Raw genomic sequence first — 17,955 nt, forward strand, 5'->3', positions numbered from 1 at the left:
CTTTGCTCTCCAAAGCACCCTTTCAGCACTGACCCTAAAGCACTAGTACTTACCTCCGCATAATATGTTAACTTCACAGAGGGGGTATCTTGGCAGGGGAGAAGAGCTCTGCAATGAGTAGCCTAATGAAGAGAAAAGGACACATATTACTTCTTGTATAGATAATGCAGCAAACCACTAAGGGTATGGCTAATAGTACAGGCAGTCTTGGGTTACAACTATTCATTCAGCGACTGTTCAAAGTTATGACAGTGCCAAATGAATGATATTTACAACAAGTCCTTGCAGTTCCAGTTGTCATGGCATCCTTACTGTCACATGACAATTTACAAAATTCCCTGCTGACTTCTCACAAGCAAAGTCAATGGCGAAGATGGCAGGAAACTGGAGGCTTCCAGTTGGAATTGGAAGTGATCTCATATAAGCACTTGCTTATTGACAGCAACCAGAACTGCTGGAACTACAAAGTTTATAGGTTTAAAAAAAGCAAGGTAGTCATATTAGTGTATCATATAGTTTAAAGGCATATTTGAATGTTTGCATTAGATAATTAACAACTATACATAGGTCTAACAATATAAAACATTATTGTTCTAACATATTATACTTATTTTTTCTGTATTTTTTGATAATGTATGTATATTTGTGTTTTGTTCCTTTTGCTTTATTTTTGTTATTTTAAAAAATTATATCTACATATAATTATATAAAAAAAATGTCTATAAAAAAAAAAGGACTACTGGAACTGCTGTGGCCGAGTGGTATGGTCACATGGCTTTGCACTTTATAATTGCATAGCTTAGCAATGGAAAATCTGGTTCTAATTGCCACTGTAACCTGAGGACTACTTGTAAAATGTTTATTCTATACTACAATGCAGCACAGTATCCAATTCTTGCATAATCATATCCAGTCACAGTTCGTTCAGGCTCACATCCTTAACTCAATTACACACTTACACTTTATTGCACCTCATTCAGTAGACTCCTTTCTAAACTTTATGTTCTTAGGCAATCTGAAATTTGGCAGGCACATGGGAAGTAGCCCAGTAAGATTACAAAAATGCATGCCATACATTTGTACGTACCTGAGTTATAAGCAGAGTCTCAAAAATGACTGTGCTGTGAAGTGTCCAATCCAAAGTTGTACCGTATATATACAAATCAGAATGTGTAAATTTATAAATTAAGACGTGTGTAAAGCCATATAATTCATCTAAGTATGTTAAACCAAGCACTAAACTCCGTATGACAACGAAGTATGTCTTTACCCTCAATGACACATCTTCTGTATATTAGGATGTATTAGCAACATACTATATAAATGTCTAGGAAGTAAGGCATTCTCAGGCTTTTATCAGACAGTAAGACCAGTAGTACTTACTTATGAGATGTATCGCTAAAGCAACCTTTAGCGAACCTCTGGATCCGGCTGTTTTGGCTAACTACCGTCCGGTCTCCAACCTTCCCTTCGTGGCGAAGGTTGTTGAGAGTGTGGTGGCGCGACAGCTTCCTGGGTACCTGGATGAAGCTGTCTATCTGGATCTGCTCCAGTCCGGCTTCAGGCCTGGGCACAGCACGGAAACGGCATTGGTCGCGTTGGTGGATGATCTCTGGAGGGCTCGGGATAGGGGTTGTTCCTCTATCCTGGTCCTGTTAGATCTCTCAGCGGCTTTTGATACCATCGACCATGGTATCATGCTGCGCCAGTTGGAGCGGTTGGGAGTGGGGGGCACCGTTCTGCTGTGGTTCTCCTCCTATTTCTCCGACCGGACGCAGTTGGTGTTGGCAGGGGGGCAGAGGTCGACCCCGAGGCGCCTTGTTTGTGGGGTGCCGCAGGGGTCGGTCCTCTCGCCCCTTCTGTTCAACATTTATGTGAAGCCGCTGGGCGAGATCATCCATAGCTTTGGGGTGGAGTTCCATCAGTATGCTGACGATACTCAGCTGTACATCTCCACCCCAGGCCATCCCAACGATGCCCTTGAAGTAATGTCCCAGTGCCTGGAGGCCGTGCGGATCTGGATGGGGAGTAACAGGCTTCGACTCAACCCTTCCAAGACCGAGTGGCTGTGGCTTCCGGCGTCCCGATATAGCCAGCTGGTGCCATCGCTGGCTATTGGGGGCGAGTTATTGGCCCCCAAGGAAAGGGCTCGCAACTTGGGCGTCCTCCTGGATGCATGGCTGTCTTTAGAAGAGCATGTGACGGCCGGGGCCAGGGGGGCTTTTCATCAGGTTCGCCTGATTCGCCAGTTGTGTCCCTTTCTGGATCGGGACTCCTTACGCACAGTCACTCAGGCATTCGTCACTTCCCACCTGGACTACTGCAATGCTCCCTACATGGGGCTCCCCTTGAGGAGCACCCGGAGGCTCCAACTGGTGCAGAATGCAGTTGCGCAGGGGATTATGGGAGCGAGGGGGCGCTCCCATGTGACGCCTCTCCTGCGTGAGCTGCATTGGCTTCCGGTGATCTTCCGGGTGCGCTTCAAGGTGTTGGTTACCACCTTTAAAGCGCTCCATGGCATAGGGCCTGGATATTTGTGGGACCGCCTTCTGCCGCCGATAGCCTCCCACTGGCCAGTACGCTCCCACAGAGAGGGACTCCTCAGGGTGCCATCAGCCAGGCAGTGTCGGCTGGAGACCTCCAGGGGGAGGGCCTTCTCTGTGGCAGCACCTGCCCTCTGGAACGATTTGCCCCCGGAGATACGCATGATACCAGATCTCCGGGCTTTTTGCCGTGCCCTAAAAACTTTTATTTTCCACCAAGCAGGGCTGGCGTAACCCCCCCCACACTTTTGAGATGTTAGATTTTTAATTGTCTATGGGTTTCAGTTGGGATGTTTTAAATTTTGGGCCAAAGTTGTGTAATTCTTTTAACAAATTTTAAATTTTGTATTGGGATGTTTTTTATTTTGGCTGTGCACCATCCTGAGTCCAGCAGGAGAAGGGCGGTATACAAATTTAATAAAATAAAATAAAATAACCTACTCACCTGGCACTGACTAAAAAGAAATGGATGTCTTTTCCCTGATGTCTGCTCTGGAGTAAACCACTGAAGCGCTGAAGACCTTGGAGAAGTTTCAAAAGAGATCTCCACAATCACATCTTGGCCCCTGCAAATATTCAAATATTTAGACTGGGAATATCACTTAGACTTTCCTAAACCATCCCTCAAACCTCAACTGTAACAAAGATGAATACCTGTTGAAAGATCTTAGTAGTTAGTAGCCCACCCACAAAGCAAGAGGGTAAGAAAACTTCATATGCACAATAGAGCAAGGGAGAAAATTAAGTTATCAACTGGAAGAATAAAAAACAACAAAACCATGCAGTATCTTAATGGAAGCAGTTGTCTATTGCATTTTTAAAGCAAATCAAAATAATTTTATAATGTGCTGCTCAACAATTATAGTCAGTTGCTGAGTCCCATTTGCCTGAAAAGAAGTAAACAACAAAATGAACCTATTAAATACCAAGTTTAATCTTATATCATCAGATCCCTAAGAAATTCTCAGAACAGATATCAAAAATATTTTAATGGTTATTGACAAACAAGAGAATGTGAGAACTATCTCTTCTGAATATGTGGGCAAAGAGCCACAATGTACTTGTGCAAGTCTGCTAGACTTTAACCTACTCTTATGTATTATTCTTATAATGCACACCTGCAATGTTGATTTTTTAAATTCATAGTACTTTTTGGATTAAAGAAGAAAATATGCTCCAGAAATCACCAGATTGACAGATACTTTCTGAGGACTCTAGTCTTTCTATAGTATGTTTTAATTAGCTGCAATACACTTTCTGTACTGTTAGGTCTTTGGTGTCCAAAACCTCTTAAATAAATCTGAGCTACGATAACAAATAAATGTTCTAACAATAATGAAAAGATTTTTGAAGTGAAGATGAACCACCACCTCTCTGGTGGCACAGCGTAATTCTGGCATGATGTGTCAAGTTTCTTTAGAGGGTGAGGTTGAAAACTTTTGACATCCCATTCTTCTGCAGCAGGAGATTACCAAGGACGACAAACAGGAATAATTAGCAAATGGGTGGTGTTGAGAAAACAAGTATCCTTGATTTTAAAATTGGAAGATAAATTTATGGAAATGAATTTGTCCAGCAGTGCATTTCTCCTAATATTACTCATCCTGCTGCTGATTTTGGAGGTTTTTCCTCCATAACTTTCTGTCTTAGAAGTAGGGAACCAGCCCAGTTTTCGGTCTTCCAAGTCTGTCCTTTTGCCTCCCAATCTACAATTTTCAAGTGAATTGCTTTACTAAAATTTTTATAGATTTGTCTTTTTCTTCTTTACTTTTCAAAATATTTTTTAAACTTTATTTCTGGAAACTTGGTTTTTATTTATTTGTTAATTTTGCTGCCTATCTCACTGTTGGGCTACCCTAGACTACTTTTTTTGAATGAAGAAAAAATTGCTCCTAACAAAAGATCAAAAATAAGGTCTATGGAAAGATGTCCTAGATTGCAAAACAAAAAGAGAATTGTGGAACAGAAAGCCAAGAATGCTTTCAAGATTTTAATAATTATAAGACTGTTAAAGTCTTATTAAAGACTTAATTAACATTATTAAATGTTAAAGATAACATACAATCCTGTGCCCCATCTAATAATATTTATAGTACTAGAATTATTTTACTCATTTTTGCCCCACCTTTATTATTTCTATAAATAACTCAAGGCAAAAAACCCAATGTATTTCACCCTCCTCCTATTTTCCCCACAGCAATTATGCTGGGAGGTTGGTTTGGCTGAAAGTACTTTGAAAGTTCATAGTCACCCAGCTGCCTTTCATGCCTAAAACATGACTAGAGCTCACAGTTTTTTGGTTTATAGCCTGGTGCCTTAACCACAAGACCAAACTGGCTCTCGGCAGTTATAATGCTGCAGTATCATTTATTCAGCAAGGATAGGGTCATATATAACAACATAAATCCTAAGAACAAGCTAATAGCAAGATAACTAAGGTATGAAGATAAAAATGCATACTTCCTCAAGTGGAATGGTAACGTGATTTCAAGTGGTGCTCCTTTGAAGCTGTGTTGTTGTCCAAGAACAAACTGAGCCACTTGATTGTTAACAACCACTTTCTGTATTGTTAGGTCTTTGGTGTCCAAAACCTGTTAAATAAATCTGAGTTACCGTAACAAATAAATGTTCTAACAATAATGAAAAGATTCTGCAAGTGATAATTAAAACACTAAATGTTTTACTTATTAAAAATTAAACTATTTTAGCATAGAAGATAGTTCAAAATACTTCATTACTGTATATTTCTCCACTCAATTTTAAAAAAAGACCAAATGTATGTGACTTTAGGTCAGCTCAAGTCTTTAAACTGGTATAAGCTTTTGTTATAAGGCTGCATAACTATTCCTACTCTCTGGCCCATTTTCTTCTTTTTATACAAAAAGAGAATAAAACATTTAACTAGTAAAATTTCAACTTGTTTAATGTAAAAGATAAACTGCAAAGAGGAACATAATTTCACAATACTATCAAAAAATTCTTTGGAAACTTTATTTTGGCCAGGATAAACATTTTTGTGCGTTGTGTCACATTTTGGAAGAAAAGGTCAGAATTTTATATATACAGTCCAGAAACATGAGTAATACATGTATTTTGTGCTGTGCTTCTTTCAGAAGCTGTCATGTAAGACCTCAGTCTGTTCCAAGAAAAATGGAGGGGAATTTTGTTTTCAGTTTAGAAATAGGGTGGATCAAAAACCCACCCTGAAGATTATTCCCCACAGGAGGAGGAAGATCATCCCCCATTCCTCCATTAAGAACTATACTTTGACCTAGCAGAAAGTCCTGGAAGGATTATGCTTTTGCAACATCTGCTATCAGGGAGATAAAATGCAACTTCCAAGAAGACTTAATGTTTTATTAGTGCTTGCTCAGCACATGCACAGCATTATTTTTTTATATTACCCTTTCATGGTATTTGAGTGTGAGCCACCATGCATGGTCATCCTACACACCCCTCCTTTACTAAACGTACTGCTCCACGTTTACACAGTAAGTAACAGGGACACCACGTCCCTCTACGTAAGGAAATTATTATTTTAATTCAGCTGCTTAAGATAGAAGCCAAAGAAAACCTTACACCCAATTGCTCCAATGCATGTTTAAGGAGCAAAATCTCTTATCAGCAATCCCGGCACATCAAGAAGAGAGTTAAGTACGAGTGGATAAAGGATCGTCCTTTATTTCTTCTTTATTTGACTTCAGAACCCCGAATTCCCGGGCAATTCTGAACGCTGAAGCCCAACACAGCGAGAGAGAACCTTCCCCCCCCCACCCCCCAATTCGAAGCCCCCCCAGCCCCCCCCACGGCAGGAGAGGCGTTACCAGGGAACTCAGGTTGTCACTTTCCGACCGCACGGTGAGGGCCGCCGTGCCCCGCAGCGATCGGCTTTCGAAGTCCACGCGGCAGCGTAAGTAGAGATGGTGAGAGCGGCAGGCATCAGGAGCAGCGAAGGAACTCGGGTCTGCGTCAGCCATGGCTCCAGCACACAGCTACACACTGGGAGGCTCAGCGCGACGCTGGCTATTTATATCCTAGGACCGCCTTGTGGGCTTGAGGGCCCCCTCCTCATTGTGGGTGGACTCGAGGAGGACTCTGGGAGTTATAGTTCTTCACGAGGTCCAGCGCTCATGCAACTAATGGGAAATAGACTGCTACTCCCATGATGCACGACAGACAAATAACTTCTGGCTATCGCTCAAGCAACCTATTAATCTATTACAAATCCGAAACTTCAATGAAAGCAGTTTAAGTGGGCAGAAAGCGACCCCTTTTATCAGTACTTCCTCGTTAGTATAGTGGTAAGTATCCCCGCCTGTCACGCGGGAGACCGGGGTTCGATTCCCCGACGGGGAGATGCAGCTTTTTTTCCCTGTGTATTTCTTCAAAATCTTAATAGAAACCGAGATACATTTCCAGATGAAAATGTATATTTTACACGTTCACAGCAACAGCTAGTAGGCTACCTAATTTACTATCTTTCAGTATTGATGTCAATAAACCTACAAATCCTATCTGATGCTATTCTTGCAAGGACCAGTACATCTTTCAGCCAGCCAATTAAAAGTTTAAAGAGGAGTATCACCAATACCCTTTTAATTATTGCTTAAAAAAATAATGTAAGGAACTTACTGGGACAGTTTGAACTGGGGAACACATTCAAAAACGCTGAAATCTGACAGTGGCCAGATATCAGCCTCGAATACAAAATATACACTCGGGTCTTTGCTGAAAGTTTTTCCCTTTGTCTGCTATGTTTGTTTTGTCTTACTTTCCAGTATATCATTTAACCCCTTTGAAGTCAAAAAGGGTGGAGTTGGCCAAAAATTAGCAATTTGCTGCTGCTGCTGCTGCTTACTGTACTTACAGCATAGACCAGTGTTTCTTAGCTGGAAGATAGGATAGGATACAATACTTTATTGGCCAAGTGTGATTAGAGACACAAGGAATTTGTCTCCGGTGCATAAACTCTCAGTGTACAGACAAACAACAGAGTGATAAGTCATAGATCATCAATCATAAGATACAAACAATTGTTAACTCATAATACACCAATAGAAGAAGGTAGCATGAGATAAGAGGTGAGAAAGATGAGAAGATAAGATGAGAAGGATGAGAAGATGCCAAGAACCAGTGGAACAGAAGTTGCCTTCAAAAGTTGTGGGTGCTTCATCACTGGAGGTTTTTAAGAAGAAATTGGACAGCCACCTGTATGAAATGGTATAGAGTCATCTGCTTGAGCAGGAGGCTTGGACTAGAAGACTTCCAAGGTCCCTTCCAGCTCTATTCTGAATTAGTCATTTGGTGAGGCTATTAATATTTTATAAAAAATAGGAAAGGGGGTTGGAAATGATATAGTGATGGATCTAACACAATAACTCACAAGACAGAGTAGTATCTTCTAGGAATTCTTTTATTGCAGGCCTGGATTGTTCCTAGGCCCATTCCTCTAACAGCAACTGACCTTTTGTCCTTCTCTTGCAGGTACACATCTGGAACTGCTGGATGGCCTCGTGGTGAGACCTCTTATACCCAGGGGGAGGAGTTAGAGGTAAGGTGGGATTGTGGAAATGATGGGATATGTGTTTATGTTAACCCTTGCAGGACTGTGAGGGGTTGTGGTGCGAATGGGTTAGACATTTAACTTGACAAAACCCCCTCTAAATGTCTAACTGATGGCAGATACATGGTTTTTTACATACACACATATTAACATACATAAAATTACATGATTTACACATAGACACATATTTTTGACATGAGGCATGTGTGTTGTTTGTGAGATAAAGGTTTGGTAAGTATATCTGCTGTTTGCTCTTCTGTGTCACAGTGTATAGTCTTAATAAATCCAATATCTGAGAATTGTCTAACATGCTTACACTTAATGTCGATATGCTTTGATCGTTGACCAACGGCATCGGCCTTTGATATTTCAATGGCCGCTTTATTATCTTCATGAATAATTATTGGGTATGATGGTTCAGTCCAAATGTCACTGAGTAAGTCATCAAACCATATTAGGTTATTTGCGGCCTTAGACAAGCAGATGAATTCTGCTTCGGTGGTATTTATTTATTTATTTATTTATTTATTTATTTATTTATTTATTTATTTATTTTATTAAATTTCTATACCGCCCTACTCCCGAAGGACTCAGGGCGGTGAACAGCCACAGGATAAAACACATAAATACCCCATAATTTAAAATAGAATAAAAACGAATTAAATAATTTGGCTGAACAAATTTAAAATATCCCATAATTTAAAAACAAATTAAAATTTACATTTAAAAAGGGGAGAAGATTTAGGCCAGGCCAGCTTGATGAAATAAAAAAGTCTTAAGGCGCAACGGAAGGTGTGCAGATCCGGGATCCTCGGGGATCCTCCGGGATCTCCGGGGAGAGCTCGTTCCAGATCGTAGGTGCCCCCACAGAGAAGGCTCTCCCCCTAGGGGCTGCCAGTTGACATTGTTTGGCCGACGGCACCCGGAGGAGCCTCTCTCTATGGGAGCGTACTGGCCGGTGGGAGGCTATTGGTGGTAGCAGGCGGTCCCATAGATAACCAGGTCCTAAGCCATGGAGCGCTTTAAAGGTGATAACCAGAACCTTGAAGCGCACTCGGAAGACCACCGGGAGCCAGTGCAGCTCGCGCAGGAGAGGTGTTACATGGGAACTCCACGTCACTCCCATAATCACCCACGCAGCTGCACTCTGCGCCAGTTGGAGCCTCCGAGTGCACCTCAAGGGGAGCCCCATGTAGAGAGCATTACAATAGTCCAGACGAGAGGTGATGAGGGCATGAGTGACTGTGTGTAGAGAGTCCTGATCTAGAAAGGGACGCAACAGGCAGATCAGACGAACCTGATGAAAAATCCTCCCAGTCACGGCTGTCAAGTGCTCTTCTAAAGACAGCCGTGAATCCAGGCAGACGCCCAAGTTGCGAGCCCTTTCTGTGGGGGCCAATGATTCACCCCCAATAGTCAGCGATGGCACCAGCTGACTATATTGGGACGTCGGCAACCACAGCCACCCAGTCTTGGATGGGTTGAGCCTGAGCCTGTTTCTCCCCATCCAGATCCGTATGGCCTCCAGGCACCGGAACATCACTTCAAGGGCATCGTTGGGGTGGTCCGGGGTGGAGATGTACAGCTGGGTGTTGTCAGCATACTGATGGTACTTCACCCCGAAACCACGGATGATCTCGCCCAGCGGCTTTACATAAATGTTGAACAAAAGGGGTGAGAGGACCGATCCCTGCGGCACCCCACATATGAGGGGCCTCGGGGTCGACCTCTGCTCCCCTGGCAACACAGACTGCGACCGGTCAGAGAGAAAGGAGGAGAACCACCGTAGTATGGTGCCTCCCACCCCCAACTCTTCCAACCGGTGCAGCATGATACCATGGTCGATGGTATCAAAAGCCGCTGAGAGATCTAACAGGACCAGGACAGAGGAGCAACCCCTGTCCCGAGCCCTCCAGAGATCATCAACCAATGCGACCAATGCCATTTCCGTGCTGTACCCAGGCCTGAAACCCGACTGGAACGGATCCAGATACGACGTTTCATTCAGGTACTGGGGAAGCTGTCGCACAACCACACTCTCAACAACCTTCACCACAAAGCGAAGGTTGGAGACTGGATGATAGTTAGCCAATACTGCCGGGTCCAGGGAGGGCTTCTTGAGGAGAGGCCTCACCACCGCCTCCTTCAAGGCGGCGGGGAAGGCACCCTCACCCAATGAAGTATTTATAATCCCCTGGAGCCAGCCTTGCGTCACCTCCTGGGAAGCCAGCACTAACCAGGAGGGACACGGGTCCAACAAACATGTGGTCGCGTTCAATCTACCCAGAATCCTGTCCACGTCATCTGGGGTCACAGGATCAAACTCATCCCAGATAACATTCTCAAGACCTGCCTCCGTCACTCTCGTTGGACCTACCCAGTCGGAATCCAGACCTTCCCGAATCTGAGTGATTTTGTCATGCAGATATTGAACAAAATCCTCGGCTCTTCCCTCCAAGGGGTACTCCCACGCTTCCTGGTGGAGCAGGGAGCGGGTCACCCTAAACAGGGCGGCCGGGCAATTATCTGATGACGCAATAAGAGCAGCAAAATGAGTACATTTTGCTGCTTTTATCGCCAATAGGTAATTCTTAATATGAGATCTTACCAGTGTCTGGTCCGATTCAGAAAGACTAGCCCTCCAAGTACTCTCTAGGCGTCTTTTCTGACGCTTCATCTCCCTCAGCTCCTCAGTGAACCAAGGAGCCAGGTGAGATCGGCGCCGGGTCAGAGGCCGCAAAGGCACGACTCGATCCAGAGCTCCAGCGGCCACCCTGTCCCAGGCGGCCACTAGGTCTCCAGTCGAGACGTGAGCCAGATCCTCAGGGATTGGCCCAAGCTCCATCTGGAACCTATCAGGTTCCATCAGGCGCCTGGGGCAGTACCATCTTATCGGTTCCACCTCCCTGCAGCGGGGTACCACGGTTCGAAGGTCAAGGCGAAGGAGAGAGTGATCCGACCATGACAAAGGCTCGGTGACTATGTCCCCTATTTCAAGATCACTCAACCATTGTCCAGACAAAAACCAAGTCCAGTGTGTTTCCCCCCGTGTGCGTAGGGCCATGAATTAGCTGGGTCAGGTCCATGGCCGTCATGGAAGCCATGAACTCCCAAGCCACCTCAGACACCTCACCCATGGATGGCAGGTTAAAATCCCCCATGACTATAAGTCTGGGAGTATCAACCGCCACCGCGGCGATAACGTTGAGTAGCTCAGGCAGGGCTGCAGCCATGTGGCAGGGAGCCAGGTACGTGATCAGCAAACCCATCTGAACCCCATGGCCCCACTTCACAAGGAGGGACTCACAGCCGGCCGTCTGAGGAACAATGGTCTCCCTCGGCCTAAGGCCTTCTCTAATAATAACCGCTTCTCTAATAATAACCGCTACTCCCCCGCCCCTCCCCTGTGGTCTCGGCTGATGGAATGCGGGGAAGCCTGGTGGTTTCCTTGCAAATTAGTAGAGGTGGCTACTAATTTTTGTTTTCCTGGGTACCAATATATAGGACTGTTGTTGAGGAAAAGTACGTACCCAGAAGTGCTTTTCCTACTTTTGATATCTCCCGCGCAGTCAGCGTCCGCATAACAAGTTAACTTTGGTTTCGTTGATAGGTCTGGTTCAAGGCATAAATGGGCATTGATACTGTATTTTAGGTACCTGAGTAACCTTTTGATGGCATCCCAGTGTAGAGTTGTAGGCTTACTCACGTGTCTGGATAGTAAGTTGACAGCTAAAGCGACATCTGGTCTTGTCCAGTAGTGACCCTATGGTAGACCTGTATAGTTTGTTATCAATGAAGGGTTCAGCTTCATTATACATATTTTTTAGAAAATCTAATTGCATGGAAGTCTCGCTGGGTTTTGCCTCTGACATATTACATTTTGATAATAGTTCTATGATTTTTTCTTTTTGTGAGAGTCGGAAACCTTTGTCAGTTTTGGTCACTTGAACCCCTAAGTATTTGTCTATTTTCCCTAGTGATTTTAATGAGAAATGATTCCTTAATTCAGCGGCAAACTTGTCACATTTGGTCTTTTGCTTCCCTATGTATAATATATCATCCACGTAGACAAGGATACCTTCAAATGATTCATTTTCTCTCTTTATGAAGAAGCATTTATCTGCTGAAGTGGCGGTGAAGCCCATAGAGTTGAGGGCTTTGGCTAGACAATTGTACCACCTTTTACCTGACTGCTTGAGTCCATATAAGCTTTTATTCAGGAGCCATGTGTTGTTCTTTCCTTCATTATATCCTGGTGGGGCTTTGACATAAATTTCCTTGTCCAATTCTGCATGGAGATATGCAGTTTGCACATCGAATTGAAATACCTCTAATCCCAGGATGGTGGCTATTACTAGGGCACTCTTGACGCTCTCAGCTCTGACCGTGGGTGAGTAGGTGTCTGTGTAGTCCTCTGGGTACCTCTGGGTGAAGCCTTGTGCGACTAGCCTTGCTTTGTACAGTACTTTGTTGTTTTCTAGGGTCTTGATCCTGAACACCCATTTGGTTCCTATTGGTTTTTTGTTTTCTGGTACTTGAGCTGGTGAGTATACTTGCAGGTCCCTGACACTCTCCATTTCTCTTTCCATGGCTTGTTTCCATTTTTCTTTCTCTTCCTGGGGAAGGTTAAATATCTCTTCATAGGAACTGGGTGTGATATTGTTTGTGTGTATAGACATGACATAATCCTCAAGTCTCTTTGGTATTTTGTTCCTACTCGCCCTGACTGGTCTGTCAGAAGGTGTGTCTGTTTCATGCAGGTACTCGGCTTCTTTGTCCGTGAGGCTATCCAAGTTCAAAGTGGGGTGCCCTTGCTTCCATTCCTCGGTCCTTAGTTTGTGGTGTTTGGGCTTGTGTGTTTTGATTTCCATTGCTTTTTCAGTGATTGGTTCCTCATCCTTTTGTTTACATGAGTGCGTATCCCCACCAAGAAAAATGTCGTTGGAATGAAGCCTTGACCAATTTGAATGTTCATGAAAGTCCACAGATCTAGACACAATAAACTTGTTATTGCAATCCACGAACCTGAAACCTTTTGTTCCTGGTTCATACCCCATGAATCTTAGTCTTTTGGATATTTTTTCTCCTTTCTTTCTTAATTATCTGGGGATATGAACGTCTGCCGGGACACCAAATATATGCAGGTGAGCTAGGTTAGGTTTCCTCTTATACATTATCTCATATGGAATTTTATTAATTGAATTTGACCACAATCTGTTCAATGTATAGTTGGAGTAATGCAATGCTTCTGACCAGAATGATTGGCCCATCCCTGCGTCTTCTAGGACACATCTCATCATTGTTTGGAGTACGCCATTTTTACGTTCTACGACTCCATTTTGAAAAGGGGAAAAAGGTGAAGAAGTGAAATGTAATATGCCTCGTTCCCTTAGCCATTTTGTAAAATCTCTGGCCATGAACTCTGAACCTCGGTCACTCATTATCTGTTTGATTTTGGTGCCATGTTGTAATTCCACCCTTACAGAATTCTTTAAATTTTTGGAAAGCTTCATTTTTATGTCTGAGTGAATATACATAACCATATCTACTATAATCGTCCACAATGGTTAGGAAAAATCTTTTTCTATACCTAATGGATGGCTTCAGTGGCCCTACCAGGTCCATGTGTACTAATTGAAAGGTAGAATCAGTAGTCTGCTCTGATTTCTTAGGCCTCGCTTTGACCTTAATTTTTGAGCACTTACAAACAGAACACTCCAAATAATTCTCACAATCTTTTACTTTTAAACCCTCCGTACATTCCAACATTCTCTTAACAACTGGAAAACTGATATGTCCTAGCCTTCTATGGAGAAGGTGAGCACAATTATCATGGATGGGCTTTCCCATAGATAGCGTATTTTTACCTGGTGACTTACAATTGGTTGCCCTCTGGTGTATCCCTCCTGTTTCCATGTTTCCCTTTTTCTCATTAACGGTGCTTATGTTTACACTCCCTTCGTTACTCTCGTTAGGTGTAAAGTAAGGTAGACCATCGTGTATGGTTACCTACCCAACCTTTTTCCCTTGATTGGATAAGTATACTCTGCCTTCTTTGAACATTACTTCAGTGTCTGTGTCCTTTGTAAGTTTTGTGGTAGCTAGCACGTTATATGGTATCTCTGGCACATATAACACCCCCTCTATTTCTCCTATTCCTGGGATACGCACACTTCCCTTTTCTATTACCTTGGCGATGCTTTGGTTGGCCACTCTGATCTCAAAATCTGTCTCTATGAGGGAAATGAATAAACTTGAGTTATGTGTGGTGTGTTTAGTGGCCCCTGAGTCTAAGAGCCACATGTTATCACTTACTTCTTGTTTGGTATTTGGCTCTCCATATTTAAAACCATACATTGATCCTGGGTTGCTGTCCCGGGAGCTGTCCCTACATTCACTGTTTCGCCTTGGGTTGGGAGACCACCCACGCCCTCGTTCCCTAAAAGGTCTGCGGTCGGGTGATTGTCTCCCTCTGCGATCATTGTATCCTCTGTCCCTAATGTTTCTGGGGCAATCCCTTTTTAAATGGTTCCTAGAACCGCAAGAAAAACATTCTGGGTTTGCCCTAACCTGGAACTCAACCCTCTTGGCAGGTCTTGGATCTCTCCTGGATATATGGCGGTCCCTCCTTAGGTTATCTTCTGCAATTAAGCGATTGGTGAGTGTGTCTAAAGACAAGTGTTCTATACTGAGGCTGTCTAGTTGTGTCACAAAGTTGTCCCAGCTATTGTCTAATGAATTTATAACTATGCTCATCATACTCTCCTCAGTGATTGCTTCCCCCCTTTGCAATAATTCAGGTCTGGTAGCATTAAGCTTCAACAGATGCTCGCTCATGGGAACCCCTGGCCTGAGCCTGGCAGAATGAAAATCCCTGGATATCCTTGTAGTGGTGGCTCTACTTCTACTGTAAAATAGGCTATAAAGTTTTTGCATGACCTCGTGTACCGTCATGTGATTACCTATGCTGGGGTACATAGTGGGTGAGATGCTGGTTAACAATATACAAAAAGCCCTGTGATGGATAGTCAATTTCAAATGTCCAAGGTTTTTGGGGTGGTTTTGAAATTAGGAAAAGTATGTTTTCTTTCATAAATATTATTTGCAGTTGCTGACTCCATTCTAAAATATTTCTCCCATCTACCTGTAATTTTGGAAAGTTAACAGGTAATGTTCCAGAATTATTTGGGTAATTACTTACTGAGGGCAGCTGTCCATGGTCTTGGATGTGAGTGAACTCACAATATGGTAGTGGGATGCTTGAGCTAATGTTAAAAAAACAGTCAGTCATTTTTTTTCCTTCTCTCCCTGTAGGTAAAGACTGAGCATGCGCGAAGCTCATTTTGCGCTGGAAGTTGTCGGGTGAGGAGCTCGCAGCCGCAGCTCCTAGGCCTAGGCCTAGGCCTGCCAGGGGGAGGTCGGACTCACCCCTGGCGCATCTGGACTGCATGCTGGGCGCCTGAAGCTGCTGCTGGTCGGCTGGATCCCCGGTGGGCATCGGCGGAAGGCGTGGAGGCATCGCGGTCGTTGAACGAGGACCTCCGAAGTCCAGTGGCTCGGCGGCAGTGGCGGCAGCTGCAGTAGGCTCCGATCCTTTTATCCTTCTCTTGCAGGTACACATCTGGAACTGCTGGATGGCCTCGTGGTGAGACCTCTTATACCCAGGGGGAGGAGTTAGAGGTAAGGTGGGATTGTGGGAATGATGGGATATGTGGTTATGTTAACCCTTGCAGGACTGTGAGGGGTTGTGGTGTGAATGGGTTAGACATTTAACTTGACAGGAAATGACACTTATGCTTGGTGCTTGTGTTTATTTATTTGTGGACAGAAATCCTTAAAATGCAGTGTTCGCTGCTTTGTGATTTATTTGTTTAACTTATAGCCACACCTTTTGCCTAGAGTGGCTACAGAAAAAAAAATCCAGGAGAATAAAACATTAAAACAATAAATGTTAATACTAAAATTAACTTAAGAATCAACAAAGATGACAAGGAAGGGAGCAAGATGCACACTAAGAGGAGGTGGGGTCTTATCTCAGTCCATTAACCGTTTCTAGTACGCTACCTGCATCTGGGCCCCCAGGACAATATGTTAATCTTATACTTTTATATAATCCTCAGGGTATCTATCCATTCCATTAGCTTTGTTAAGTGGAACTCAGGAATTGTTCCTTGACGGCGGCCCTTATCTTATGGAACTATCTTCCTCTTAGCCCCAATCCTGCTTGCCTTTAAAAAGACTGTCAAGACCTGAACTTTCTGCCAGCCTTTGGGTCTGACGGATTAAATGTTGGATCCCAATTTGATTGCTTTATTTTTATTATTATTATTTTTGTTAGGTTTTTTTAAAAAAATTGACAGCTACATATAGTCACCTTGGTTGAGTGGGACAGCCATATAAATACCATAAACCAATAAATAATTCTGATTCTAAATCAATTCCTGAGCAGTCAGTCTTCTTAAACGCTAAGGAATATTTTACACTTATCTGATTAATATTCTTTCTTCAGTATATTGAACAGCCTACTCAGGAATATACCCTAAAGCCGTGATGGCGAACCTATGGCACACATGCCAGAAGTGGCACACAGAGCCCTCTCTGTGGGCACACATGCTGTCACCAGCTTCTCTTCTGGGTTCCGAAGACCAACTGGATGAAAGATTGAGGGAACTTCATCTAGTCCAGTGATGGTTAACCTTTTTGGCACCAAGTGCCAAAACTGGAGTGCATGCATGCGCCGGAGCACTGGAACCTGAAGAGAGCAGTTGGCCGGTATGCATGCGTGTGACGGAACCCGGGAGAGCCGTTGGTTGCCACGCGCATGCGCACCAGCCAGCTGCTCTCTTCCAGGTTCTGGCACTCCAGTGTACACGGGCGCTTCAGTTTCGGCACTTGGTGCCGAAAAGGTTAACTCTCACTGCCCTAAAGGAATAGAACATACCCTAAAGGAATAGAAGTTGTACTTATATTGGAACACACCCTAGTTTATTATAGAATGCAAGGAATAGCAATAACACTTAGCCTCATATATCACTTTACAGCCCTCTTGAAGCAGTTTACAGCATCAGCATATTGCCTCCAACAAACTGGGTCTTCATTTTACTGACCTTGAAAGATGGAAGGCTGAATCAACCTTGAACTGGTGAGAATCAAACTGCTGAACTGCAGGCAGCCGGCAGTCAGCAGAAGTAGTTGCAGTACTGCATTCTAACCACTGCACCACCACACTCATAGGTAACAAGTTGCATCATTCTCAATATATAATGGATAATGAAAAAGCCAATGAATACTAAAAACAAATCAAGGTGTTTTTATTGGCTATAGAAGGCCTTTCAATTGTGTCACCGAGGTTATTCTGTGGAATATCCTAGGAATATGAGAATCCCAGAACATTTTATTGTCTTCATGCAAAACCCATATACAAGGCAGAAAGCCACAGTCTAAGCAGAGCATGGCAAAACAGCCTGGCTCCAAGTCAGCAAAGGAATGAGACAAAGCTTTATATTCTTTCCTTATTTATTTAATCTAGATACTGAATATATATTGGATTGTAAGAAGGTAAGTATAATGTTAAAATTAGAGGAAGAAACTCCAATACATTTTGCTGTGTTGATAACAATATTGTCATAATTGAAAATGAAGATAGTCTCTGGGTCCTAGTAATAAAGATCAAACAGTTAAAACATAGAACTATGATTTATTATAAAGAAGGCCAAACTCATGGCAACAGGTCCAGCAACCAGTCTTGGAAATGACTTTGAATATATTAAAGTAGTGGATAGCCATCCTCTGCCTTTTAAAATCAATTATCAACAGTAAAGTAACAATCAGCCAAGAAATACATCATAG

General features: G+C 43.4%; 1 protein-coding gene and 1 non-coding gene across 2 annotated transcripts in view; one reads left to right on the forward strand and one right to left on the reverse strand.

Annotated features, from left to right (window-relative positions):
• Positions 1-6,536, reverse strand: part of LTA4H (leukotriene A4 hydrolase) — a 28,142-nt gene extending 21,606 nt beyond the window's left edge. The window contains exons 1-4 of the mRNA XM_070946644.1: positions 6,368-6,536; positions 5,004-5,134; positions 2,989-3,109; positions 54-122 (exon numbers count right to left, since the gene is read on the reverse strand). Of these exons, the coding sequence (XP_070802745.1) occupies positions 54-122; positions 2,989-3,109; positions 5,004-5,134; positions 6,368-6,520 (474 nt within the window). The 5' untranslated portion in view covers positions 6,521-6,536. The remainder of the gene's footprint in view (positions 1-53; positions 123-2,988; positions 3,110-5,003; positions 5,135-6,367) is intronic.
• Positions 6,537-6,827: 291 nt separating this feature from the next.
• On the forward strand, positions 6,828-6,899 carry TRNAD-GUC (transfer RNA aspartic acid (anticodon GUC)). The gene has a single exon. It is a non-coding gene; the product is annotated as a tRNA-Asp (tRNA).
• Positions 6,900-17,955: the final 11,056 nt, after the last annotated feature.

Source organism: Pituophis catenifer, unplaced genomic scaffold, assembly GCF_029215685.1.
Source record: "Pituophis catenifer annectens isolate HBS135680 unplaced genomic scaffold, rPitCat1.0.hap2 SCAF_7, whole genome shotgun sequence".
Taxonomy (NCBI): domain Eukaryota; kingdom Metazoa; phylum Chordata; class Lepidosauria; order Squamata; family Colubridae; genus Pituophis; species Pituophis catenifer.